The sequence below is a fragment of the Aspergillus fischeri genome, genomic scaffold (assembly GCF_000149645.3).
Source record: "Aspergillus fischeri NRRL 181 1099437636266 genomic scaffold, whole genome shotgun sequence".
NCBI lineage: Eukaryota > Fungi > Ascomycota > Eurotiomycetes > Eurotiales > Aspergillaceae > Aspergillus > Aspergillus fischeri.
In genome coordinates this window covers 705,669-732,087 of record NW_001509760.1, presented here as the reverse complement: position 1 = coordinate 732,087, position 26,419 = coordinate 705,669, and the positions used below count along the sequence as shown (strand labels likewise).

At 49.9% G+C, this 26,419-nt stretch overlaps 9 protein-coding genes across 9 annotated transcripts, besides 1 other annotated feature; 4 read left to right on the top strand and 5 right to left on the bottom strand.

The window, feature by feature from the left end:
• Positions 1–411: 411 nt before the first annotated feature.
• On the top strand, positions 412–718 carry NFIA_049570 (general stress protein; the record flags this gene model as incomplete). Its single annotated transcript, XM_001257513.1, has 2 exons — positions 412–537; positions 593–718. The coding sequence occupies 2 exons, from the start codon at positions 412–414 to the stop codon at positions 716–718; spliced, it is 252 nt and encodes an 83-aa protein (XP_001257514.1).
• A 1,546-nt stretch (positions 719–2,264) lies between these two features.
• On the top strand, positions 2,265–4,354 carry NFIA_049560 (sodium:solute symporter family protein; the record flags this gene model as incomplete). The annotated part of the gene is made up of 2 exons (XM_001257512.1): positions 2,265–3,171; positions 3,219–4,354. The coding sequence occupies 2 exons, from the start codon at positions 2,265–2,267 to the stop codon at positions 4,352–4,354; spliced, it is 2,043 nt and encodes a 680-aa protein (XP_001257513.1).
• Positions 4,355–4,384: 30 nt separating this feature from the next.
• NFIA_049550 (type 1 glutamine amidotransferase) lies at positions 4,385–5,281 on the bottom strand (the record flags this gene model as incomplete). Its single annotated transcript, XM_001257511.1, has 1 exon — positions 4,385–5,281. The coding sequence occupies one exon, from the start codon at positions 5,279–5,281 to the stop codon at positions 4,385–4,387; it is 897 nt and encodes a 298-aa protein (XP_001257512.1).
• Positions 5,282–7,979: 2,698 nt separating this feature from the next.
• NFIA_049540 (uncharacterized protein) lies at positions 7,980–8,972 on the top strand (the record flags this gene model as incomplete). The annotated part of the gene is made up of 1 exon (XM_001257510.1): positions 7,980–8,972. The coding sequence occupies one exon, from the start codon at positions 7,980–7,982 to the stop codon at positions 8,970–8,972; it is 993 nt and encodes a 330-aa protein (XP_001257511.1).
• A 1,065-nt stretch (positions 8,973–10,037) lies between these two features.
• NFIA_049530 (NACHT domain protein) lies at positions 10,038–13,999 on the top strand (the record flags this gene model as incomplete). The annotated part of the gene is made up of 4 exons (XM_001257509.1): positions 10,038–10,361; positions 10,430–11,562; positions 11,631–12,423; positions 12,476–13,999. 4 exons carry the CDS (start codon positions 10,038–10,040, stop codon positions 13,997–13,999), a joined length of 3,774 nt encoding a protein of 1,257 aa, XP_001257510.1.
• Positions 14,000–14,864: 865 nt separating this feature from the next.
• Positions 14,865–16,411, bottom strand: NFIA_049520 (glycoside hydrolase family 39 protein; the record flags this gene model as incomplete). The annotated part of the gene is made up of 4 exons (XM_001257508.1): positions 14,865–15,672; positions 15,723–16,030; positions 16,087–16,188; positions 16,235–16,411. 4 exons carry the CDS (start codon positions 16,409–16,411, stop codon positions 14,865–14,867), a joined length of 1,395 nt encoding a protein of 464 aa, XP_001257509.1.
• A 672-nt stretch (positions 16,412–17,083) lies between these two features.
• NFIA_049510 (DUF4246 domain-containing protein) lies at positions 17,084–19,219 on the bottom strand (the record flags this gene model as incomplete). The annotated part of the gene is made up of 1 exon (XM_001257507.1): positions 17,084–19,219. One exon carries the CDS (start codon positions 19,217–19,219, stop codon positions 17,084–17,086), a length of 2,136 nt encoding a protein of 711 aa, XP_001257508.1.
• Positions 19,220–19,588: 369 nt separating this feature from the next.
• NFIA_049500 (OPT family oligopeptide transporter) lies at positions 19,589–21,955 on the bottom strand (the record flags this gene model as incomplete). The annotated part of the gene is made up of 1 exon (XM_001257506.1): positions 19,589–21,955. The coding sequence occupies one exon, from the start codon at positions 21,953–21,955 to the stop codon at positions 19,589–19,591; it is 2,367 nt and encodes a 788-aa protein (XP_001257507.1).
• Positions 21,956–22,592: 637 nt separating this feature from the next.
• Positions 22,593–23,003, bottom strand: NFIA_049490 (nuclear transport factor 2 family protein; the record flags this gene model as incomplete). Its single annotated transcript, XM_001257505.1, has 1 exon — positions 22,593–23,003. One exon carries the CDS (start codon positions 23,001–23,003, stop codon positions 22,593–22,595), a length of 411 nt encoding a protein of 136 aa, XP_001257506.1.
• Positions 23,004–24,032: 1,029 nt separating this feature from the next.
• Positions 24,033–24,052: a microsatellite.
• Positions 24,053–26,419: the final 2,367 nt, after the last annotated feature.

Here is a 26,419-nt window from a genome sequence, read left to right as displayed (position 1 = left end):
TAAATGCAAGGAAGCTGGATTCTAACAGGTTAAGCATCTCAGCAATTCCCTGCCATCTCAATAGTACCTCCTTAATGGCTGCTATCGGATATCCCAACACAATTGGCCCCACAGATGATGTCGACTGACCTCACCTCCAGAATCCTGAGAGAAGTCACTCAAAGTGCATCAGAGTGGATACAACGGGTCGATCAACGTCTCCCCACGGGAAATACCGACTGCATCAGTGACAGACCACCGGCTACATCATCATGTAGTCAGCTCGCTCTCTCAAGCATAAATACCTGCCTTTCCCTCGCCCTGATCCATCCAAATCATCAGATCAAATCCAGAACAATCAAGCATCTATTGAACTACACTCAAAGCTCAAATCAATCCACTACTTCAATCACTTCAACAACTACCAACAAAATGTCCTCCAACCAGAACCCCGGAAACTTCGCCAACCGCCCCCACGAGGAGGTCGAGAACATTGCTCGCAAGGGAGGCCAGGCCAGCCACCAGGGTGGTTTCGCCAGCATGGACCCCCAGAAGCAGGTACGTCTTCGCAACACTCTTTGGCACTTTGACATTCCCAACTGACGTCTTACAGAGAGACATCGCTTCCAAGGGTGGCCAGGCCTCCAGCGGTAGCTTCCAGCCCGGTGACGAGCGTGCCCGTGAGGCTGGTCGCAAGGGTGGCCGCGCCACCGGTGGTGCCGATCAGCCCGAGGAATAAACCGGACAATATGACTTGACGACCTTGAGTGATGATAATGATGTACTCGCTGGCAGTGCCACTTGTACTATACTTGAATGAAACAATGAAATTTCACTGATATATTCAACACTTTAGTACTTCAGGATGTATTCAGGATGTAGTATCGCATGATCCGATAAGATGTAGACATTCTGTAGTATTGATTCAACCCTTTTTGAGACGATCTCTTGTTATAATGCTACGGACCTATTTGGTCCATAATTCAGTAGCAGAGGGATGGTTTGTCAAACGAGGTTAGACTGCAGGTGCTGCAAAACAAATGTGCTGGTCATAGTTCGACAATAGAACATTTATGTACCTGATTGAAATCCGAACGGACCCTACAAGCCGTTCCAGATCTCGGCCTTTTCCCGTGGACCTACAAGAGTGGCAGGCGTGACTTGACCCATCATGGTGCTTGATTACACGCATTGCGAACTATAGCTGACCAGAACCTTGGTAATCTCGTTTACAGTCATGACTCCCCATGAGTTGGCTGGCGATGAGCAATGGCCATAGAATATGCAAGTCTGTTAGAGACTCCTGATACGGCTTTAATCACAGTTCAACTACTGTCACAACTCTCACTGGAGGAATCTTGTGCTTGTGGAAGAGTGCGGAGGACTCGGATGAGGATCGGTAAATCGAGAATGGGATGCTTTAAGTTTGTTTGTATTGAGTATATGATGCTGGCTAGTTTTCAAGATCAAATCGAGGTTGGTAGGATAATCTAGTTTTTGAATATCTGCAAAGCATGCTCTGTTCAACATAATGTTATCCTTAGGTTGCACACCCATGCCACAAAGACCGGCCGATGATCGACAGCTGACCAGTGCGTTATCACAGCTGACAACCATCGTGAATAGGCAATTCAATTAGCTGGATGGGATGGTCTACATCAAGGCATTATCGGACAGGCCGAGTTACTGGGGTCGTTTTGTGGGCCAGATTAAAGGGTTAGTAGGAGAGGGAAAGGAACCCAAGATCAGTTCGGTTCAACACTGTATCTTCCTGGCATTCTCAGGATATTGTTGGGGAGAACTGCTCCATCAGGTAGTAGACACCAGTGGTCTTTCTGGCCTCTGTCATTCATTCTTTCGGACTACCTTATCGGACTCCGATTCTGAAGCTTCTCCAGGTGGATCAATATCACATGTTCCCTTCTGAGTTAGAGGTGAGATCGGTGTTGAATCGATCGTTACTTACTCGACTGATGAGTTGGAGTATGTAGGTGAAGTGATCAACATATGATGGACGATACTGATAACAACCTGTCCGATATACCCAATACCGACCCCAACTCCCAGCTAGAGTGTTCACTGGCTTGATAACAGCTACTCCAACTGCTATCTGACCCTGAATCCTTGGAGATAAGTTAACAACCGTTCTGTGGCTATTATCTCTTATCACCTACTGGTATACTCCAAAGATAAGCATGTGGGGTCATGTAGATCACTTCTTGATGCCACCTTACAATCTATATAACAGCAGAGACGCCTCGTTTCTCTAGAGGGTGAGACACAACATGGCCCACTCTAACGATCTACAGATCCTCCCCCCCAGTGCCGGCTATGGCATCGTCATCGGCATCGGGGGCATCTTCGCCCTCTTCATGCTGGGCCTCACCTGGCTCCAAAACCGCTACACAACCTTCTCCACCCAGCAAGCCGAAGAATTCAACACGGCTTCCCGATCCGTCAAGCCCGGGCTCATCTCCGCCGGCATTGTTTCGTCGTGGACCTGGTCCGCCACGCTCCTGACAAGCTCCACCTTCGCATATAGCTACGGCGTCTGCGGTCCAATGTGGTACGCCGCCATGGGCACCCTGCAGATCCTCCTCTTCGGGCTTATTGCGATTAAGATCAAAGCCCACGCGCCAGGCGCACACACCATGCCGGAGATCGTGCGCGCCCGGCACGGGACAGTCGCGCACCTGACGTACCTGTACAACGGGCTCGCGACGAACATGCTCGTCGGCGCGTGTCTGGTCCTCGGCGGGGCGCAGGTCGTCGCCGCGCTGACGGGGATGAATGTCTATGCGGCGACGTTTCTGATTCCGGCGGTTGTGGCGGCGTATGTGATTGCTGGCGGGCTGCGATCGACCTTCATCGCGGATTATACGCACACGGTTATCCTGTTTGTGGCGATTCTGGTGTTTGGGTTTCTGGTTGCGGCGCGGAGTGAGTTGATAGGTAGTCCGGGGAGACTGTATGACTTGCTGCAGGAGGCGTCGAGGGAGATGCCGATCGCGCGGAATACCGACGGGTCGTATCTGGCTTTTCGGTCGGTTGGCGGTTTGGTCTTTGCGATTGATATTTTTGTCTCGGGTTTCACGACGGTATGGTTGGATCAGGCGTATTGGCAGCGGGCGATTGCCTCGCGGCCGGAGACTTCGGTCAAGGCGTATCTCCTGGGTGGGATCGCGTGGTATGGTAGGTTATCTCTCCTCGTTTGTGATGCTGGTGTCTGACGTCCGCAGGAATCCCGTTTGGCTTTGCAACAGCCATGGGTCTCGGGTGCGCAGCCCTGACCAACAATCCGGCCTTTCCTACATATCCCCATCCACTATCGTCCGACCAGGTTGCAGCCGGACTCTCTGCCCCGGCTACAGCTATAACGCTCCTCGGCAAGGGAGGCGCAGTCCTCATGCTCATTCTCCTCTTCATGGCCGTCACGAGCTCCACCTCCGCTGAACTCATCGCCGTCTCGTCGCTTCTAACCTTTGACGTCTACAAAACCTATTTCCGCCCGCACACCGACTCGGCTTCCCTGGTACGGGTTAGTCACTGGGCCATCGCGCTGTACGCGCTGGTTCTGTCTGCCTTCTGCAGCATTCTCAACGCAGTAGGCCTGAGTCTCACCTGGGTCCTTACCGTGCTGGGTGTCATCGTCGGTGGGGCCGCGGTACCCGTCGGGCTGATTCTGCTCTGGAGACGGATGTCCACAGTTGCTGCGATCGTGGCGCCGTGGCTCGGTTTTGTTTGTGGCATTGTGGTTTGGTTCGTTACCTCGATGAAACGGTCTGGGGCGATTAACGTCGAGACAACCGGGGATGGGACCAATGCCGTTGCGGGGAATCTTGCTTCGTTTGGGGTTGGTATCGTCTCTGCTGTGCTTCTGAGCTATCTTTTCCCGGAGAAGTATCCGTGTGTAGATGCTCAGGTTGCGCCGGGAATTGAGGGTGTTGCTCCGACGCCTCAGGAGGACACAGTGCAGCCACCGAAAGCTGCCGATGGTTATGAAAAAGAGACGTCAGCGCCGGCAAAGAATGAGATTGTCGAGTTCCTCCAAGACAGGCAGATCGAGCCTATGGATCCAATGCTGGTCCACAAGGCCGAACGGTTGGCGCAGGGGGCGAGTATCGTCTTTATCCTCATCGCCGTGATCCTCGTGCCGTTCACTCTCTTCGGAACCAGCTACGTGTACAGCAAGCCATTCTTCACCGGCTGGGTAGTCGTCTCGCTGATCTGGATCTGGGCCAGTGTCATCATCTGCGTAGTATACCCCGTCGTCGAGAGTGCCGGCGCGCTGGGAGACATTTCTAGAGGACTATGGATGGACATCAAGGCGTTGACGGGAGTGAAAAAGAAGAGTTTGCAGACCAACACCGTCTAATTATATCTAGTTAGTTTAAAATCAGCACTTTTATTCTCCAGCCAAAAAGCAAACCACGGCCAACGCAAATGCCCCTGAATCATCCTGTCTCCCATCGTAATCGCATCCCACCTGCTCCAAGAACAACCCCAGTTTCGAGTCCGTCCAGCCCAGCAACGGCGCAAACTCAAGACACATACTTTGCATCCCGCACGCGTCGAGCTCGTAGTGTCCTTGCACAGAAAGTACACGGCCGTGGTAATACATTCCCTGGATCGGACAGATAGGCGTGCTCCCGATATTCACCCACGGCGCGGGGAGCGATACCGCGGCTGTCTCCGGCAACACGCCCTCGTTCCCCCCTTTCACCATCACCCGATCGCCGTGGAACATCTGAATCTTCAATTGTCCGTCCGGCAGATTGCCCAGCGCAAGCGGAAACGCATCGACGAAATCCCTATTCAGCTGAACAGTGTGGATCCCCACTTCCCTCCCCAGCGGACATTTCTCCACATACACGTCCCCCGCCCCGGAGTCGACCAACGCATGCCCGATCAGCTGGTGCCCGAAGCATGTCCCCATAATCCTCACGGCGGGATACTCCCGAAACACCGTCTGGAGGAACTTGGCCAGTTTCTGCATCCAGGGCCGCTTGTCGATCTCGTAGACGCCCGGCGCGCCTCCCGTGATCAAAATCGCATCGATACTGTGTTCGGATAACGGTGTCTGGGTTTTTCGTAGGTGTCTGAAGTCAGGATAGTGTCCCCCGCGGATATCGTACGGTGTCACTGCGATGCTGATATCGCTTCCTGGCGAGAGGGCGTTGAGGCGGGTAGCTGCGTCTTGAAGGGCATTGCGGAAATGGGCGCTGCAGAGGCCGTGGGTTTCGTAGAGGGTTCGAGGGGGGATGTCGACGTCAAGGACTGCGATGTGGATTGTTCGGGTCATTTTAGTTGTCTTGCTTGCTTTGCTGGGAGTCAAGAGACGATGCCCTCCATCTTCATATACTCTCTGCCGGGCAAAAATTCATACACTGCTGAAACTCTTACATAACATCTATTGGGTAATGAGACTACATCTTGGAGTAGAATATCCACTCGTCCCCAACAAGGTCGTAAAATATCCAGATGAGCAGGGCAATGGATGTATAATCCGATAGCTAAAAGTGAGCTTATTCTTTCTTCTCCAAGCGGATGAGTGATCTACGTTCTTCCCCGTGGGGCAGGCGGCCTTATTTTTACGTACAAAAAGTGTTAGGGTTAATTCTATTAGCAATAATATTATCAAATGGATTGGATTTTCTGTGTTGGTTCCGGGATGTTCCGATGTTTGCTTAGAGGATCTTCTTCTTTTTGTTCTTATAAACAGAAGTTGCTCCTTGTGGTTATGTTGAGTTGTTGGAGAAACTACGGCGGAGTTTGAGCGAGCGTTGGAGTATCGCATCATTCTGCCAAATTTCGCTATCACGAGGTCGTCTATCCGGAAGAATCCGAACGGGATCGTCTGTCTGGTTGCTAAGAACTTTCTGGCGCGTCATTGTCGATACAAGGATCGCGAATATATCAACATAGGCCGTAGTTCCTCCATGAGGACTACGCATAACCCGAAGTATATCCAGTTTTACCAGTTTACTCCGCAATGGCATATCGAGGACGGATAGTCCTCTGATTGAAATAGATTGAATTGAGGTAGACAGAGTTTCGCAACTCGTTCAGTGTTAGGCATAAATTCTTCGTAGGGCAACTGTACCTTAATATCACTCTGCCACCTGACAGTTTAAACATCCAATGTCCTATCTGTACACTGGACGATCCTGTACTCAGTGGCTCTGAAATTTCGGCCGACAGCCACGCTGACAGGAGAGCATTGTTGCTAAGGCCAAATGGCAGGGAAGTCCAACCATATAATACTGCCTCTAAGGAGCACAGATTTTAATAGCACTGATCATTTGGAGCATGTCATACTCTCCTTTGACCCGCCATGTGGAGCGGTCCTGGACCAGCTCCGTCGCATTATCCGGGGAAATCTCCACTCTCAGCAGCAATTGTGTCAAGCACCACTTGATCATGGTCCATCTTTCGATAGGACGTGTCTCCATAAATCGTCACTAACCGTACTGCATACCAGAATACTCCGGTTGGTGTTGACAATAGTTTGTGTACTGATATAGACGAGTCTTCTCATTCTGCGAATGAGTTCGAAGTATACCTCTGCTTCATGATTCAGACGAGACACAGAGGACACGGCCTTTGAACTCTACCAGGCCGTTCGATCTGAGAGCAAGCGACCAACATCCTACTGCCTGTCAAGCATGCAACACCTACGAGCCTTGTACTTCTTTTCATTCGGACAGCACTGGCTTGATCATTGTTAGCCATTGCTTCACTCCGTACTAGTTTGGGATAACCTTGCGAACCAAGTGGCTAGACCCCGTCGTTCGAGAGCTAATCGGCTGCATATACCCAAAGTATGATGTTAAAGCTAACCCCTGAGTCCATGCCTGAATCTACACTCAATATGATCCTATCACATGCGGTGCCTCTGCTTGATAGTGAGAGATTTTCTGTCCGTATATAGTGGAGCAGGCTGATGTGTACCTTCCTACGATTGGATATAACCACGATTAGAGTGGATTCGCGAATGTTCTCCCGTTGGACGGTGCAGCTTGTGGCTGCAGGTCATATTTCAACTCTGCCAGCTAATTGGCTGGAAAGATCTTAAGTTTAACTTTGTAACAAGCTCACCGGAGACGAGTCGGGGTGACCCCGGAACATGCAGCCAATCATTTCACTGCCCTCGTTCCCGATTTGGCGTTAGATGGAATGGCTATAATTAACCCGAGGCTGTTAGACTGGAGCCACGGTTACATTCCAACGTTTTGAGGCTGATTGGGCGGATGCGGCGAGTTGTCAGTGTCATGTTGATAGGGACACAGACTTTGCCGAGACAGACGTTGGTAGGTCTTTGGCAGGTGATAGACACTGGACTTGGTTGGATGAGGTGATGGTCGTGGAAGCTGCTCCTATCGGGCTGTGCCTTTTATCATGGCCCAATTATACAATCTCATTTTTAAGCCGATAAGCTGAAGTGGATCCAGAATCAGTCCGGCCCCGAGATCGGATCAATGCCTCAAAAGCCTGTCCTATGTATGCGTGTCAGATTGCCTGTTTGCTTACTGTCCAGGCTTTTTGGCTATTAACCACGCGATCAAACATGGAAGCCTGCTCGTGCATCGATCCAGGGACGCAAAAGTCAAACAAAACAGGAGAGGAGGCCGTCGATCACAGCCCTGTGGTCGAATAAATCATGAGGGCCATAGCCCCAAGGCTAGTAGAGTTAAAGCTTGTGGAAATTGTTCGCCCGGTCAAACGAGCCTCGAATGATACGGCGATATTAAGGAAGCAATAAGCGAGGGTCTTATCTTCCCCTCGGTAGCTCCAACTTTGTCGCATGAACCCTGCTAGTGCAAAGCCTCTTTGCTCTTGTCTGCCCTGTCCATAAAACGATGAAAACACGGCCCTTGTCATAAGCGACCCGGGGTAGGAGGGATCGTTTGCCTTATATCCCCAGCCATCTTAATATCTTTCTTTCCTGTCGTTCATGTACCAACAACACCCTCCTCCACAGCTGGCGGAACCATGACCCAATGGCCATCATCCGCAGCACCAATATAGATCCTAACCTAGCCGAAGACTTCGCCATTGCCTGCTTCATCGCCGTCTCGTGGTACAATGCCGTCGAACTCATCGTCCTGTGCTTCACCACCTTCAAGAAACGCGGCGGCTTCTACTTCTGGGCCCTCCTCGTCTCCTCGATCGGCATCCTCCCCTTCGGTCTCGGCTACATCCTCCTCATCTTCGACATCTATCCGGGCTACTTCTCCGTCTCGCTCGCAGACATAGGATGGTGCGCCATGGTAACGGGCCAGTCCCTGGTCCTCTGGTCCCGACTCCATCTGGTCGTATACTCCCGCTTAATCCTGCGCGCCTCGCTCGCCATGATCATCATCGACGGAGTCATCCTGCACACCATCGGCTGGGTCTTCGAGATGGGCACGCAGTCCCCTCGCTCCGGATGGTTCACGCCAGCATTTAGTATCTTCGAGCGCGTCCAGCTCATCGGCTTCTCCATCCAGGAAATCATCCTCTCCATCATCTACACCAAGGCCTCGCTTCAACTCCTCAGACTCCGCCCAAGACGGCAGTACCGCTCCACGCTCGTCCAGCTGGTCATCGTCAACGTCCTCTTCATCCTCATGGACGCCGCCATCGTCAGCTTCCAGTACGCGGGGCTCTTCCACGTCCATGTATCCTTCAAAGCAATGGTGTACAGCGTCAAGCTGAAGCTCGAGTACGCGATCCTAGGGAAACTGGTGCACATGTCGAAAATGTCGCATTCGAACTCTGCGCCGACGGATCGGTCCGAGGCGGTGGAGATGTCGTCGCGGAGGACGAATAATCGGTCGCATCTGGAGCAGACGAGGGAGCATCGCGAGAGTCAGACGAGTATTATCCGCGATGGAGCGGGGTTCGATGGTGAGGATCTGGCGGATTGTTTGCGGACAGGCTCGTTGAAGGGGTCGTTTCCGTCTAGCAAAGAGCCGGAGGCTGCGTGTGTTGAGGTTGGTCATAGGTTGTGAACCCAGTAAGGGTTGATGAATGATGTATATATGGGGAGCAAGACTCGGCCTTACTTGGTCATATTTCTTTTGTATATATGCTGGGACTAATGATATTTAGTCTACTACTAAATATGAAGCCACGATGGTAGTGAGCAAATCTCGGTGATCGCTGACTTGGAGCCGCATATATATATGCATTATATGTCCACTAAGATAAATATAAATTATTGCTAAAATATATCATTGTTTCTTCTACCTGCCACAATCTTTATGACAATATTCAAGAGACCATCATGAAGAGCTTCTCTGAGAACAACCAACAAGGTCGCTGAACACACTATACAAGAAGTGATACTTGATACTCAAGTGAGCAAGCTTACAGGAGATTAATAGCGGCACATAATTTCTGGAAGGAGGAGGCGTAGCCATCCTGCCCTATGGTATATGAAGAAGGGAAATGCTAATGTGATGTCTGTTCTAATAGGCAACATCTAGGTGTACTGACCTAAGGAAAGGAAGAAGGAAGGAGCCTGTACGTCATGTTGTATATCTGCTACTATATTATCATCTCTTAGGGGGAGTTCCATCACTGCGCCTCATTGTTTGCCTCCGCTGCCTTCCAGCGTGTATATTATGTCAAAGAGGTTACATATGAAAACTAGAGCAACAAGGAATTGCTGCTCGTCACAGCGTCTACTGCGAGCCGGCAATGACTCAAAAAATGCCGTTGACCAAAGGAGAACCTGAATAGGAAAATGACCCCTGGACACCCTTCGGCCTCGTCGTTTGGCGGTCAGCGTCTACATTAGACATGTCACTGCACGACGTAGTGCAGGCATAGTTGGCTCATGATTTTATTGGTCAGTAACACAGGGATAGTCTTGAGGGGTCAAAGACTCAGCCTCGCCTGTCTCTGGTCAGCCTTGCGGATCCGTGAGAACGGATAAACCATCATGTCGCCTCCAACTCGAAATGCCAGCAAATCTTCAAACCCATCGGCTGGCCATCAGCAAACGGGAATGTCCCAAGTTTGTTTAAAATACTCACAGTGATAAGGGTGAAGAACAACGGCATGACTTCACCATGGAAAACCCAATAGCAAACGCCTCGAAGCTCAAGCCTGAGATACGCCTTGTGCAAGCGCTAGCCGGCTTCAAAGCAGTACTGTCAACCGATCGGAGAGCAAGATCCGACGAATCCATCGCAGCGTTCAAAGACCATCCCCCGGATGCGAACGATGTCAATCGCCTGACCGCTGAAATCAACCGTGACATCCAACAGACAACGAGGCGATGTTATGGACCGCGTTTTGTGCACGTCTTACAAGCTGTGCAACAGTACGCCTCCATAGGCGACGTCTTTATAGGAGGATCACAGAATCTGATTGCTTCGGGAGTCTGGGCGGCAGTGAGGCTGACTTTGACGGTCTTGATACCTCTATTGCCAAACGGTGCGGGATAACTGACTGTGTCTAGATGTTGACTCAAAGCGCTTCTTACCTGGAGAAAATGTCAATGCTGTTTATGAACGCAGGCAGAAGTGCTCCCCGATATCAGGACATGGCCTTGCTTTACCCTCGCTCGAAGCGACTGCGGCATGCACTATGCGAGTATTTTATTGTTATTTTGAATATTTGCAAGCACGCTGTGAAATTTCTGCAAAAGTCCGCATTATCGCAGTTCTCATCGGCTATATCGGACTCTTGTTTGGCGTCTTTCGAGAAGGACCTTCAACAGTGGTCAGTTGTCATTGTGGAAGAAGTTACTTTACTGTCAAGTCAAAGCCTCCAAGAGGAAGCGAGGGAGAATTCTCGATTTCGGCAGATCATGGTTAAATTCTCTGATTCCCGGAACCGGTGCCAGCAATTGGCTCTCAGAATCCGGCTACTTGACGCTTGTTCCACATACGACTACCAGACGTCTTGGAAGCAGGCTCGAAAACAGGGAACAACAACCTGGTTCGCCAGCACTTTTGAGTACCAAAGATGGAAGGGAACGCCTTCTTCATGCTCCCTACTGTGCACCGGCAAACTGGGGTCGGGCAAGACAACCTTGCTGGCAAACATGGTTGATGACTTGTTTTGTTCTGCTTCGAAGGGGTCAGTTGCGTACTTTTTCTGCCGATTCGATGTCTCTGACTCGTTGACTGCGAGGACCATCATCGGATGTCTTGCGCGACAACTCTTAGGGCAACAGCCTATTGACCTGACGAGAATCGATTCACTTGCAGATCCAGACGAGCAAGTGATTGTCAAGTTTGTACGAGAACTGCTTCCTGTGGATCTGACTTACAGTTTGATTGTGGATGAACTTGATGAGTGCCCGGAAAAAGAGCGACAGATAACGTTAGAGATACTGCAGCAGTTGCAAAAGGACTTCAAAATTCGTATGTGCCTGTCATTCAGACAGGACGCGGGGGGTCATGCCAAAGTCGCAGCTGGCATTCTTAATGAAAAGTGGACACTGTCTATCCCCGAGAACAACTCCGACATCGATGCTTATATCGACGCCGAGCTACGTGAGCGTCTCGAGTCGGACAGGTTGTGTATCGGAGATCCAGCTATCATCCTGTCGATCCAACATGCCCTTGTCACTGGGGCCCAAGGAATGTATGTATTCTCCCTACACCGCTTCCTCAACTGGCTGCAATCAATGACTACGTGGTCTGACAAGTTAGGTTTCTCTGGGCCACACTGCTACTCGACTGCATTTGCATGGAGCAGACAGATGAGGCAATTCTCCGGGCCCTTGAGAGCCTTCCTCAAAGCCTTTCAGAAACATTCAGGCGAGTTCTACAGCAAGCTGGTGCCTCAAACATCCAGCATCGCCGCAGGATTGTGCGGTTGGTTATGGCTGCGCGACGGCCCCTATCAGTGGGGGAATTATGTGAGGCTCTCAGTGTCATTCCCGGTGACACGGCATGGGAGCCTGCACGACAAATTAATAATATTCATGCGGCCCTTGCAAGTTGCAAATGCTTGATCATTATAGACGAAGAAGAGCAGACGGTTAGATTTGCCCACCATAGTGTCAAGCAGTTCTTTATTGCTCGGGGCGATGAACCAGAAAATCCGAATCCCATAAATCCGGACGAAACAAATAAAGAAATGGGTCGGGTCATTCTAACGTACCTCAACTACGGGATTTTCGACGATCAAGTATCTCGCACAGTCTTTCCAACAATTTCTGCTGTGGATGCCCCAGCTCGAATCGTGAGCAGCGTCTTCGGAGATTCCGTCAACACAAAAAGAGTCGCTCTGGAACTGCTCAAGCCACTAAAAAATGGCAAATGCGACATAGGCCAAACTTTGGCCGAGACGGCCATGGCACAGCGCAGATCTCTAGCGGAGAGCCATCCCTTTTTGGCTTATGCCAAGGACTATTATAGGTATCATATTCTAGGGGTCTGGAACTGTGAGTGGGAAATGGGACAGCTGTGGCAGGGCCTCTTGGAGAGAAAGTCTGTTGATGTAAGTATAGCTTCAGTTCAACTTCCTGAGCGGACACACTGACAAGAGCCAGTTGCGGATTACCGATTGGCTGCAATATGAGTTGCAGCATCGGCGAGTGACCGGCCTTGATGGAGAGTTCGTTCCTTATGATGTTCTGAGCCAGCTGGTCACATATCATGTTATCCGCAAGGTCCTTGAGGAAACTGGGTTTTCCGGATACGGCACATCGACACTCGCGCATGATATCCTCACAGACCGCCAGCGATGGTTTGCGATTCTTGTTGATATAGGGATCAATCATTATATTGGGGCCCACTTTCAGTCGTCGATGATTCAGTCTCCGATAACAGACCGCGATCTCCCCATTTCGTGTGTGCAATTCCTTGAGAAATACAAGTCGAAAATCTCTCAGACCACTGGATTACGCACCGTTCAATCCTGGTCTAACAAGCCGAGCAGCTCACGATTTGTCGGTCCGATGGGGACCGATAGATGGGAGGAATTGGCTGAGTTGTTCTGCCTCCGACAGCACCAGTACCTTGTCCCTATACTCCAAGAAGGTCAACAATATAACTCGGAGGACGAGATCATGCCGTTCTTGCCTGTTGGAAACGCGTTCTATAATCACGACTATGGATTTCTATTTGTTCAAGTTCACCCTGCACATCATGACTTTCCTCCAGCTTATCGCGGTAGGGAAGACGTTGATGGTCCTTACCTGGTCGCGCTTTGGCCCTTGCTTAGGACCATGCACATGGATGAGCCTCCGCCTCTTTTGTTGTCTTATGGACGCTCTTGGGATGTCCCACGGCATCTGCTCCAAGCGGTTGCATCATATCGTCCGCGGCGACAGAGCGGAATATCCCATTCCGAGACGATCCGTCTGATTTTCCCCGTCCTTGGCCCGAGCCTCGACGACGCTTGGCGGCAAAGCTTGGCTACGGATACGCACTCGTCTCGACGGTTTCTGAGATTCTGCCTGTCACAAATGACCGGTATCGCCGAGGCTCTTGTCTTCGTCATTCAAAACGATCCAAAAGAGCGGTACATCTCACTAAGCAAGATTACGCCACGCAGCATTCAATGGTGCAAGCACTCACGCTCCATATTCCAACGGGGAACTCTGCGGTTGGATCTACGGACCCTGATAGCTGATCCAAGTCAAGGCCCCGCTCGGCAATTTGAAGAGGCGTATCGTGCCCCATATGAGTCCAAGGGGAAGGATGGATTGGAATATGACTGTGTCTGGAGGCTGGGATGCATATATTTTGAATTCCTTATTTGGGCTGTGATGGGATCGACAAGTCTTCAAGAATTCCGCGAGGCTAGAGGAGGGGCGAATGCTCCGTTCTATTTACAAACGTACTCTGACCATCACCAAGGGTCCGAATTGTCCTCCGAGGTTCGCCGCTGGGCGGACATGCTGCTCAATGAGCCCGAGCTTCCGCTGGAGGTTCGTCGATTTTGCGAAAAATTGCTACGGTGTGTGCTTGTAGTGGACCCGTCAGCCAGGGTATCGGCCCGCCAGTTCGCTTCTAATATGAAAAACCTTCAGAAGCTGCAAACTATTAGCAACTTGGACTGGAACTGGTAACAATTATGGGATGAACGACGTAGGAGGTATTGTAAGATCGGCCACTAAGAGTCGATATCAACTGGCCAGATCAGCGTGAAGGGAGCAAGATAACCATAAATTGCCTCATCAAGGAGAATAATTGCTGAGTTGCGGAATACTCAGCCGATTGCGAAGATATCTACAGTGTGCTATGTGATCCAATAGGTCTAAGCCTTCCACACTATCGGCGTTGGCCACTATGGCGGAATCATGGTCCGCCGTAGTCTTATCAGGTTTATAGATCCGTTCTTGCTTGATCACTGACAGATGGAATTTTGGATACTGATAACTGAATGGCTGCAGCTATAATTGTGATGGAGAGTTGAAGATAGACGAAGAATCAGGCAGAAGCAGACTGTCCCGTCATATGCCCATCATGTGATGTGCGGTATATGTACTCGTACAATGAGCTATAAAGGGTTCAGATAACCACTTTTAGCTAGTAGAGATAAAAATTCCACTCGGCAACAGTATGGGAATGATTTTTCAAGAAGTAACCCCTAGACTACCTCTATATGCCACCATGGCACTGGCAATTCGGTGACTCCCACTTGTACCTGCTCCCATTCTGGCATGCTATCTATTTCCAGTCCCAACGATACTGCAAATTTGTCTTTGTCCACTCCTAGCTACCGCCTGTATAATGTAGCAGAGTCTACTACGACATATCTTCCCCGCCAGAAGTTACTGAACTTATCATCTCATGAAACAAGTATCTTTAAATAGTATAATATGTGGACCGGACTGTGTATCCTTCATTTAAACTAGATGGGTACAGTAAGATGACGGTGTTCATAGTAGCTTATGACTCTCCTTGGCTGATATGGGAATACACGCTGCTATCTCAAATCTTAAACTCAAACGCATACGCCGTGGTGGTGTCCGTCTGATAAACCGGGAACGTCACCGAGTCCCCCGAGTACGCATGTCCATACCAACCAAGATCCTTCGGCCCATCAACCCGGCCATAATGCACATTCGACGCAACAGGGAAGCCCCAGGTATGCACATTCAGCGTCCCACTAGTCGGCAACCCCAGCGCAGACAGCTTATTCAACTGCAACTGCCACGTTCCCTTCGCGATGCGCACACCAACCAGCACCCGCGCAACCCGATCATCCCCGACAGTCGCATACGCGTCGAGCTTGAGATCCGACGACGGAAGAGTACCCACCCGGTGGCCTGTCATGTTGAGATTATAGTACTTGTACACCTGGTAGTCGCCGTTGGGGAAGTACCCCGTCCCCTTGGGATCGTAGTTGCTGTTATCCGCGTTGGGCTTGCTCAGCAGACTCGCGAGCAAATCATGCAGCTTCCACCCGCTCAGCCAGTTGCCGCGCAGGCCGACCGCGTTGATCCGCTCCAGTTGGCCGATCCACCATGCCGAGCCGGCGGGGACCTCCTCGTCGAGTACGGCGTACTCGTTGATGTTGATGGGGCGCCCGGGCAGCCCGTAGGTCTTCTGCCAGTAGACTAGCCCCGCCTGCGCGGAGAGCAAATCGCCGCCGCCGCCTTCCATGTGCCAGGCGTATTGGTCGGGGATGCTCTTGTTGGTAGCGGCGAAGGACGCCCAGTTCTTCCACCAGTTGTTGCTGGGGAGGGGCTCGCCCGCGGATGCGGGGCCGGAGAGCTCTACGCCGGCGAGCTCAGAACTACAGCAGTCAGTTATCTATTGGACCTGTGGAATAGAAGCAAGACATACCGAAGTCTGTGGAACGTGCGACCCCACATCTGCAGGTACTGCGTTTGGTCCCGATTCCAGAAGTAGGTGAGGTCGGGCTCGTTCCAGATATCGATGATCAGGCCGTCGGTCATGCTGTTGGCCTTGATGTCGCTGAGGAGATGGGTTAGGTAGTTGTCCCAGCTGGACCAGTCGCCGTTGTCACCAGGGTAGGGTGCAGAGGAATTCTGCGTTCCGTCGGCGCCCCAGAGATCGTGGATCAGGAAGATGAATTTCGCGCCGTGCTGGCGGGAGGTTTTGTAGTTGGAGAGCGCGGACGCAAAGCGGGTCTGTCGTTGTCAGGAAGAGTCCCCTTTGCTGGGAAGGGGGTGAGCGAGTGTAGTACCTTGTACTCGTTCAGTCCCCAGATCCAGCCCCTGCCAGGCGCCGGAACCTGGGCTCCACCAGCGCGATTGTAATTGAACCCCATGTCGGTGTAGAATTTGGTCTATGTATTGTCAGTAGCGTTCGCAGTGAGAAGGATGAAGACATACAGGAATCTGATTCGGAGTATCCGGAAGACCGTACAGAATTCCCGAAGCGAGATGCTGCGGTTTGCCCGTGTTATTGGCAAAGTTGACCTGAGCCGTGACGGAATCTCTTTTCTGGTGGACCGGATTTCCAAGGGCCGTCCCGGCCAACAGCAGGGAGGCGAAAATGGTCGTCTTCATGGTAACTGCTCTTGACTTGATGATTGGGAAGTTGTGCTGTTCAATTGAGCTGAAGAAGAGTCTTCAAAGGCTTTATATACCTCAGTGGTGTCACAGGGCAACCCGGTGGAGTGGGGTAGGTTTCATTCCGGAGGCATAGGAGTGTGAAGAAATACCCCAGGAACCCAATCTGAGCGAATCCCCGAGCGGAGCAAGCTTATTTTTCCTGCAATTGTGGCGCCGTACGGAGCCATTGGAATGAGAAGATGATCGTCCCGGCGGTGGGGTTCCTACCGAAAAAGAGAGAATTGTTCCTGAGGGCCGGCGGGGAAATGTGGGGATGCGGAGAATCCGGGGTTTACATCAATCTGGATGCTTTGGGCTGTGCTCAATGTTTACTCCGTATGGTTTATGGTGTCTCGCTTAGCAGTTTGTCGTCTTATGCCATTACCTAAAAGACGATCTGATTGGTTTATGTTATGACCAGTACTCCAGCAATGGTCCAAGCTCGTTTGTCGGATTCGACACGGACTGACTGAATCCTGCTGGAATTAGGGTCTGTGCTTGTCGTCGAGTTTATTTTAAAGAATTTACGAGGTATAGTCTTATTCGTGGATTCCACACAAGGCCTGCTTTGTAATGATTCCTTTGACTAGTTATGTATCCGCACTTATGACAGTTGAACCTGTACATTCATTGAAATCCCGTGAATACAATGGTTCTAGCAAGCTCAAAGGTAGCCTCGTCCTTGCGGACATGTATCTTCGTCAATTCCTCTTTCAACTCGAGGGCTTCCTTAAGATCTATCTGCGATCCAGAGCCATTGATCCAATCTGGTTGTTGTGGGGGAACATTCCGTGTCGAGCAAATGCGGTAGGTGGGATCGACAAGACTGAGAGTAAGGAACCGACAGTGTCCCGGCTTAGTCTTGTCCTGAAGCTCTAACAGACCCATTCGGTACTGAAAGGCATTGGGGAAAGAAATCAAGCGACCTGGGGGCATTCTCACTTTCCCTAGCTCCTGCCAGGCCGGTGCATGCTGAATTGTTTCAAATCCGAAAAGTCTTCCGATATACTTGACATCCCAGCACGCATACTTCTCTTCTGGATCTGGCTCAAATATTAAGGCGTCCTCAGGGTCACTATACTCCACGTCCTCGAAATCGCTTTCGTCGTCATCGGGGCCGTCACCAGCACCTATTTTGTCGTAGACATATCTATTGCCAGCGTGTGCGAGCCGCTGCCGAAAGGAAATTTGCGGTTCGGAGACATTGTCAGAATGGAATGCGTAAATAGCGTTGGCAACTATATGCTCATTTGCATTTCCTTCAGTATGCCAGTCCTCGCCAGAAAACGATGGCATATCAGGCTCTAGCTCCATACTGTGCACCTTGACCACAACTTGAAGGCCCTTTTCTCGAAACTCGTCCTGTAGAGCAACCGTGTAAAACTGATGATCATCGTCCTTTGGACCTTTTGGCTCATAGGCCCATCGGTAGGGCTCCAGCCACGGGTTAGAGAGAAGGAATTGTTCTGTTTCAAATACTGGACCACAATTCCCCTGGTCCACGGGGCCAACAATTGCTTCGCCGGTCCTTCCTGCTTTCCAGTCCTCGTATGAATACGCAGTGCCGGGATCAGAGTGCTCAAAGAAGAACATGTGTGCATATTTTGTTAAGGCTGTACGACGCAACCCCCATCGTGTTTTCCAATCCTCCGGAATCCTTTGCGTATGAACCTGAAACCAGTGTACCTTATCCTTGGATTCGGGTTCCTGAAGGTATGCCTCCACTTGAGCGCACATCCTTTCATATTCCTCAGCAGGTAGCTGGTTCTCCTTGGAGTCTTCGGGCAGTTTTTTAGCCCACTCAGGAAATCGCGCTTTCCAATCCACCCCGTAAGTCCGTATTCGAATCGGCTCGCGAGGGCAGGGTTCGCAATGACCGATCCTGTATTCAGACGGTTCATTCCACTTCTCTCGAATGAGTATCTTATTCCACTGCTTGATACTGCTGGCAAGAACTGTCTCGATTGCTGAATATAGGTTCCGGTTTGTGGGGTGGAGATTGTTGATGTAAGAAGTAATTCGAACATCGGTGGACTCAGGCGGCCCATTGAATTCCACTTCGCAAGGCAGCCACTGAAATCTGGTTGACCAGATGCAGTCCAATCTCAGGTGTTCCCAAGCCCCTTCTTGAGCAAACGGCGGTCGCTCTGGTGCGATTTGGCCGTCATGAAGGCGTGACGACCAGAAACCTTGGTCCATTCCACAGGGTTGTCCTGCGGTCAACACCTTTGTTCTCCCATAGACAAGAGGAAACAGAGACGGGTCAACGAGATTTAAGACCGGTGACTTCCGAGCGTTGTGGGGTTGTATCCTCTCTGCCACATCCTTGGTTGATAGATCCACGGCGTCTCGTAGCTGTGCCTGTGTTGTCGGCGAGATCGCCGTATCAGATTCACAGACACCACCCCCAGTGTTGAATACTAGCACGTTCCCTCGCTTCTCAAAGTCTCTTGCCTTATCTTGCAACTCTTTCAAGCACCAGCTCCACGTCAGGTCGTTGATTAGCGACGAGGATGACAGCGCAACTTCCCGCCAGCGAGCGATTTCTTCCTGCTGGAAAATCCGCAAATGCCAGTCCGCTCTGTCGGTGATTGTATCGATCAAATCCAGCATGGCTAGCTCTTTTGCAGTGAGTATCGTACCTCGCCAGTCTTGTATTCCTGCTGCGAATTGATCCCGTGGAAGCTTGACATCAATGGGGGTATTATCGAAACCGGGGACTTTCAGTGGACGGGTTTTGTTGTCGAGGATGAGTTCAGGCATTTTAGGCCAATCACTCTGTTGATTTAGGACAATAACGGCAAGAAAGGGTAAATACAGTTGGAAGGTTCAATCCCAGGTTAATACTTAAACTAATGAGATTCTTCCACTCCCCGGAATGCAGCACGGGTAGAGTTAGTGACTCATCATGCACAATATAAGATAGGGGCTATGATGTTAGTGATATCAGGGATGGTGCCAAGGATGTTCGCTCCGCCGGGGTCTAGATGGCCTCGATATTTTTATTGGTTATGAAACGAATGTGGTAGCGGAGGATTGACAATGCCAAATCCCTGACGGCCATCCGGTTAATTGCTACACAGGTATACGCGAAGTCTTTCTTCCGGCCTAGAAGTTTGACGGCTAACACGACTAGTCCAAAGCAAAACACCTCTCCACGGAATCCGGATTATTCCCCCACCAATGCGGCATGGAAATCTGCCTCCCCGACCCGAAGAACAAGAAAATCAGCAACATGTTCAGGTTAAACCCGGCGTCGAACGCCGCCGCAATCATGTAACTGTACCGCTTCCACACCTCGAACCGCTTCCGATACGCCCAGTACATCACCACATACCCCCCGATAATAGCAGACGTGTACCCCGTACTCACATTCCCGTAAAACACCGCCAGCCCAGAGAAGAAGATACTCACGTTCCAGAGATCGATGCGCCAGCGCGGCAGGAGTCGATGCAACACATACAGCACCGGCGGGAGCAGCGCACCCAGCAGAAACGACCAGGGGAGCGGCCTCATCTCGCTTTCCTTGAAGAGCTCGGCTGGCCCGATGACGGCGTACTGCACGCCGAGGGTATTCGAGGAGATCAGCGACTGGCCGGTCCACTGGTGGAGTGGATCGGGCTTGGCGCCGGTGAGAACGTCGCGCTTGGTGGACAGGACCCAGCGCATAACGGCATAGTTCATCGGGATGCCGAGGACGGTGCCGAAGACCTGCGAGAAGAAGACGGTGCGCGGGGGGATGTGCATGTAGTGTCCGATTTTCTGGTCCTGGAGCATGTACTGTGCGCGGTACCAGGCGTCGCCGGCGATGGAGCCGTAGGTGGAGGGCCCGCAGGGATGCCGGTGGCTTTCTCCGGCTTTGGTGTGCACCATGTAGCCGTAGATGAGCTCGTTGAAGGAGCCGACGGCCAGCTGGTAGTTGGAGATGGCGTAGAGGAAGGCGAAGGGGAGGACGAGGGCGGCGGCGCTGCCGAGTGCGACGAAGAGGGTCCAGATGGGGATCCAGAGGTGGCCGCAGGCGATGGAGACGAGGAGGATGATGAAGCCGGCCATGAAGAGCGCCAGGTACCACCAGAGCGGGACTTCCTTGTAGGACCGCTGGAGGACGTTGAGGCGGTCGTGGTACTGGTGATTGATGCCCTCGCCTTTGGTCTGGGATGCTTTATCCCGGGACCTGAGCATCTTGAGTAGGTTTCTTTTGACTTGGGAGTAGCCAAATGTGGCGATCCATGCCACCGATGCCGTAACCTTGGCGTAGTCGAAGAATGTCGCCCAGACGTTCTGGAGCCCCATGTACATGGGGCCGATTTCTTCGTAGGCCGTTTGGTTCAGACGAAAGTCTGATGTCAGCAGATCCAGGATGGGATATTTGGTGCCATTGGCCGTGAGGAGAGAATTTGACATTAGTCCGTGCTTGTATGAGCCCAGGTTTCCCCATTTTGCCGCTGGGATAAGCACCCAGCAGCTGAACGCAAATGCCGAGAACAACACTACCTGCGTCCACCAGGGAGTAAGCAGAATCGATGAGCCATTCCAGTTGATGTTAGACCAGTCCAAGGAGAGGTTCAAGAAGCCCATCCCACCCAGACCGGATCCAATAAAGTTGGCGACGGGGTTACGAGGCGCAACCCAGCAGAGAAAGGCAAGCGACGACGTGAACGGGAAGACATACTCGGGGAGGAACTGCCAGAGGGTCATTCCCAGGAGCGAAAAGAAAAAGATCTTCATCTGACGTTTGGCTAAACGAGAAGAGGTGTCTTGCTTCCGGAACGTCTCGAACAGGGTGGTTTGCATCAGTGCCTGAGGCCAGATGAAAGCAGGATCGTACAGTAAGATCTGTCGTGCAATTGCAGCAAAGGCATATCCAATCCAGACAATCGCAAACATGAAGAAGATCGCCACGGCAGGGTTCACTCTTTCTCCATAGAACAATTCAGCCAGAGAGACGGGCGCGTAGCCCAGATTGTAGGACGCTCCAGATGCTGCTGTCAAGGTGACGAGCACATGCTCCTTGATACTCCACGGCGCAGGATTGAGGCTGAATGCCCATTTCGTCAGTGGGACGCGGATCGTCCAGGCAGGGAGCCACCGTGCCAGAAAGTGGCCGACATAGTGACAGGCAATCTGCACGAAGAATACGGAGTACGGCGCTTGCGTTGTACGGTAGTGGCTCATCTGCGACAAGAAAGCCCCAGGGACAACAAAGAGGACGGAGAGGAGGAAATAGCGAAAGGTGATGGTGGGCAGAGTAGGATCGTCTGTGAGGCTGACCAGTTGGCGGACCTCAAGGGGAAGTGCTGCAACCTCTGGATCTTGTTCGGTTTCTTGCTCAATGGCAGCTGTTTCGCTGACCGGTTGGATTTTCTCCGCATCATTCAAAGGCGTTGCCGTTGCAGGGACTGTTATGGATTCATTGCTGCTGGCCGGGGGGATACTCGAGGTGTCGTCAGTATCATCGGCGACTCTTCGTTTTCGACTGAAAACCGACAATCTGCCCATCTTGGCCAGTATCTACCTGAGTAGTAGTATTTCGACAGGAAAAGAAGTGACGCGAGACATGCTGGAGTTGAAATACTTAAGGGCCCCTTGCGTCTTGGGTTTAGCCCGTAAGACGTGATCGAGTAGCTATCTACCGCAAGCAGCGCTATTAGTCACAGCACCGGCGATATGCACATACTAACCCTGCTCTTGTGTGAATATGGACATGGGCAAATCTCTAGCTATCAAGATATCTGCTTGTATCTCCGAGTATGGATGCTGATTGGGCCATTCGGAGCTTAGCGTTGGCTCATGTGGAGTAATAATGTGCACTTTGTATTCTAGCGGATGGCGTTATCGGCGGATGCTTATTCGTGATCTAGAGGCTTGAATCTTGACCAATGTGATTTTCCTCATCTCGGAAGCTCTCCGCGTGCCATCGTACCATTCCAGCCTAACAGCGAGTCAATCCACACTTTCCGGACAGGAACACTGATTGTGGCCATTCTTTCTGTCATACTTATCTTGCTTTGGACCTTGATATCAGTTACACTTCGTCATGTAGTCAATAGCCCGGGGTATATGGCTGTGCCCATTGTACATCTCCGGATTAAAGTACATATATACAGTCAATTTATACCGAGTACAATAACCCCGATTAGGCTGCATCCTGCCCAGAAGGACTCTTCAAGGGACTGGCACCCGCCATCCAAACCATCACCCTGGTAAACTTGCCATCACCATCAACATCAAAAAAGTTGCAATTCCGCATGTCATTCTGTGTACCATCCATCAACTCTCCAACATAAGTCTGTTCGGTGGAAACCCTGCGATTGACTTCGTCGACAACGATGTTGGTGATCTCATGACGCATCGTTCGGGATGACTGGATAAATGCAGAAAACATGTTGCGGATCTCGTCGACACCAGTGACTGTGACATGGTCGGTTTGCACGGTGAAAGTGGCATGCGGCGCAAAGTGGGAGACTATGGCGTCGACATCTCGGTTGTCGACGGCTTTGAAGAAGCTGGCGGGTAGGAACGCCAGATGGTCGCGGATCAGCGTCATGTCTGGTAGACTGGGTGTGCAGATTGGCAAGAGGTTGATAACTATTCAGAGTTCCAGATGGAAATAGACTTGTGGATTATGTGGCAGATCGTCAGGATAAGTGGCTGATCAAGTATCTCCCCGCTTAGGGCTCGTCCCGGTCCTTGGCAAGTTTAACCCCGCTATAAGTTAAAAATTCCCAGTAAATGATATGACAGACGCTATGTTCAATATGCACAGCTGATCTAGAACAGCATCTGGGCCTTTTTAATACCTTATTCATGATGCTGTCAATTGATGGCTAGTATTCTTAATTCTAAGCATAAAGAGTAGAGGCTTGTGGTGAAGGATTTATACTGCTTTGTTAAGGATGGTTATTAGCCAACTACATTTTGCCAGTCATCCCATACATTCTGATCATTTATAGCTAATATACTAAGATACACTAAGATTATATAAGATTCCAATACTACTAGATACTAAATGTGTCTTAATGATGTTCTCAGTGCTTGTTAGTCCAGTGAGCATATGTCCATAGTCGAAGCGGTATAATATTTTAACAGCCTTCAATAACCCTAGTCTGTCTGCTGAATGCAAGATGAGAACAGGTTGTTACTTTTCTCATAGTATGTTGCCATACTGCGCGCTTTATAGTCTAGCAGGAGTATAATCCATCTAATCCACCCAAATAAGAGTACGCTGAGTCTGGTTCGCCCTTGCAGCTGCCTTCCACCATGGTGTTAAACATCAAGGATCTCTATATTGGCCGCCTGCATGTATATCAACCCATAAAAGGGCTATATAAGGGAGTATGCTCTAAAATGCCTATGAGACTATGAAAGGTTGCTTTGCATTACTCCTGAATAAATTATACTAGGGCCTTATTTCATCACTACCTTGTGCGACTAAACGGTAAATTTAACTAATTACCACAGTCGATTCCAGACAACCAGAATATCCTTAATGCCCTGCAGAAATCAGAATATACTATCTTCATGTCGACGAGAGCAGACCCAAGTAGTCATCACTCGTTAAGCCATCTAAACAGGCCATCATCATCATCATCATCAGTTTGATGATGATCATCCGACTTGCAGCAAGTCCAGCAATGCTCATAACCAATGTCAGCAGTTTCCCAGGGATAAACTCACAGGTGAGTAAAAGCAATGCCTTACCCTAAACTTATAAGGATACTGCACGTGTGAAGTGTTAGCAATATTTCTATTCTTTCACAGTAGATATAAGGTGTTTTCTCTTCTTACCCAGCCATGAGAACAGTGGGGTCTATGATTATAGCACACTCTCTGACAGTGTTGACCAGCGTCATAGTCTTCCCAAATGACTCTAGCACTTGCCCCGGATAGAATAGCTGCTGAGGCCAGAAGAACAGTGGAGAACTTCATTATGTCGACTTTGATAAGAGCTGAAGTGGAGAGAGATATGGTTTGATATTAATAGAACTGGGAGTTACTGCACTGAGAGGAGGAATGGCCTGCTTCCACAAGAGAGGAACGACATATTTATACCCTTTTCACCACAGGTAATGGTTTGCCCAGCCTTAAGATGATGAGAGATTGACGATTTTACTAGAGAAGTGACACAATAATGACCCAACAACACCTACTCCAGACAATTGAGGCGACGTGTATAGACGGATTTAGTAATACCCAGAGCCTTTGATAGGATGATTACCAGTCTCCTACGTGGCCTACTATGGACTTTAATGTTCACGCTAAATTCAAGTCATTTGACCTTTCTATGGAGGTCTGTGGAATTTCAATAAAGCTTCGCAGGTCATGGCTACAGAAGAGTTTTCGAACTGCCTAGACCAGGCTATTAGAATTAATTCTGTTTTCATCAAGGTAGCTTGGTGCTGGTCTCCAGTAAGATATTTTATAGAAGTATCAGAGAATAATTAGGACAGAAAGTGTATGACGTCAATGCAAACAACAGCTGACTACCAAGTAAAACCATGACTATGACTGCTCACATAGTACCGGGTAACGCAATATAACCAGGATAAATGAATACATGTGGCGTTTACAAGAGATGCTCTTATCTAGTGGGTCAAGTTTATTCAGCCGGATGTAATCTAAGATCAAGATGACGCGCTTCGAAGTCATAAATTCACCTTATTAGGTAGAGCATTTACCGAATTAGGGTGAGATAATAATGTTTAGAAACATCGATGTTTACAGTTGGTTCCAATGATTATTAGACCTTAAACTATAATAGGTTACGACTGCATGGTTTAAATGTGCAGCTCAGATGCTTTTAGGTGTAGATTTATTATGCCTCAAATTTGTGAAACCAATGGAATGGAATTTGAGCTTTATAAATAAGGCTATTAGATGAGATCCGAAGCTATAGTCTTCTTCGTACTAGCCGAGTATTCTTATCTCACGGGATACATGACCTACAATGCTGAATAACAATAGGAGTAATTTCATGTTTGGCAAGCCTACGACTCTAACATTTAAAACTATTCATGGCTGACATGCAAGGCTGCATTTCAGTCTGTTCCATGAGATATATTAGTAGACTCAGGACTCACGCATGATAGAGTGTTTATACATTTGAATGCAGAAAATGCTGTGCACAGATTATCACTATGGCTCCATGATCATGTTGTAAAGTCATTGTAAGGGTACTTTAGTGTATATAACCAGTGATAACTTACTCAGTAATCTTTTAGTTAAACAGAATCTACCTGAGATGCGGTGAGCATCACCTTGCAGAGTACTAATAATGGATCCTATCAAATCTTGCAGACTTCAATCCAGACTGGGCACCATGCAACCGCGTCCTGGGGAAGCACCCTGACGTAAAGACACAAAATATACATCAATGATGTATATAATGAGTTTAAGTTATCTTCTCTTAGTTCATGTATGTGATCTGCTGGCTCACTGCAATAGCAAACCTCCATATATAGTAATACTAAAGATGTAACAACCTATTCTATTATTATGTGTGCTACTACAGCTCTCAGATAAGAAAGAGATAACACCCAGTCTAGTATTAATTTATTTCCCTGTCACCGCATGCCCTTCTACAACATGACCCCCATGACCAACATCAACCATCGCTCATATGAACGCACATATAGGACCAACCTGTCATTCATTCGTCAAGACCTTCTAGAGCACTCTGCAGCACTCATTGCTTCTTGATGGTGTCGGCGAATATGCTCCTGAAGATTATCCTTTCGATTTTTTTTTTCATAACACCCATCGTAGGGACAGACAAAGGAGCCAGGCGAATCGTGAATAGTTCTTTTATGACGCCGAAGGTCTTGCGGGCGTTTGAAGGGCTGTCTCCTTTTGCAATCTGGATGGTCGCATTTAAGGCTATCTGCACCGATGTATGACCTACATTGGTTAAGCATCAGTTACAGCTTCGATTGATTGCCATTGGAGAGTTGTGAGCGAATGAAT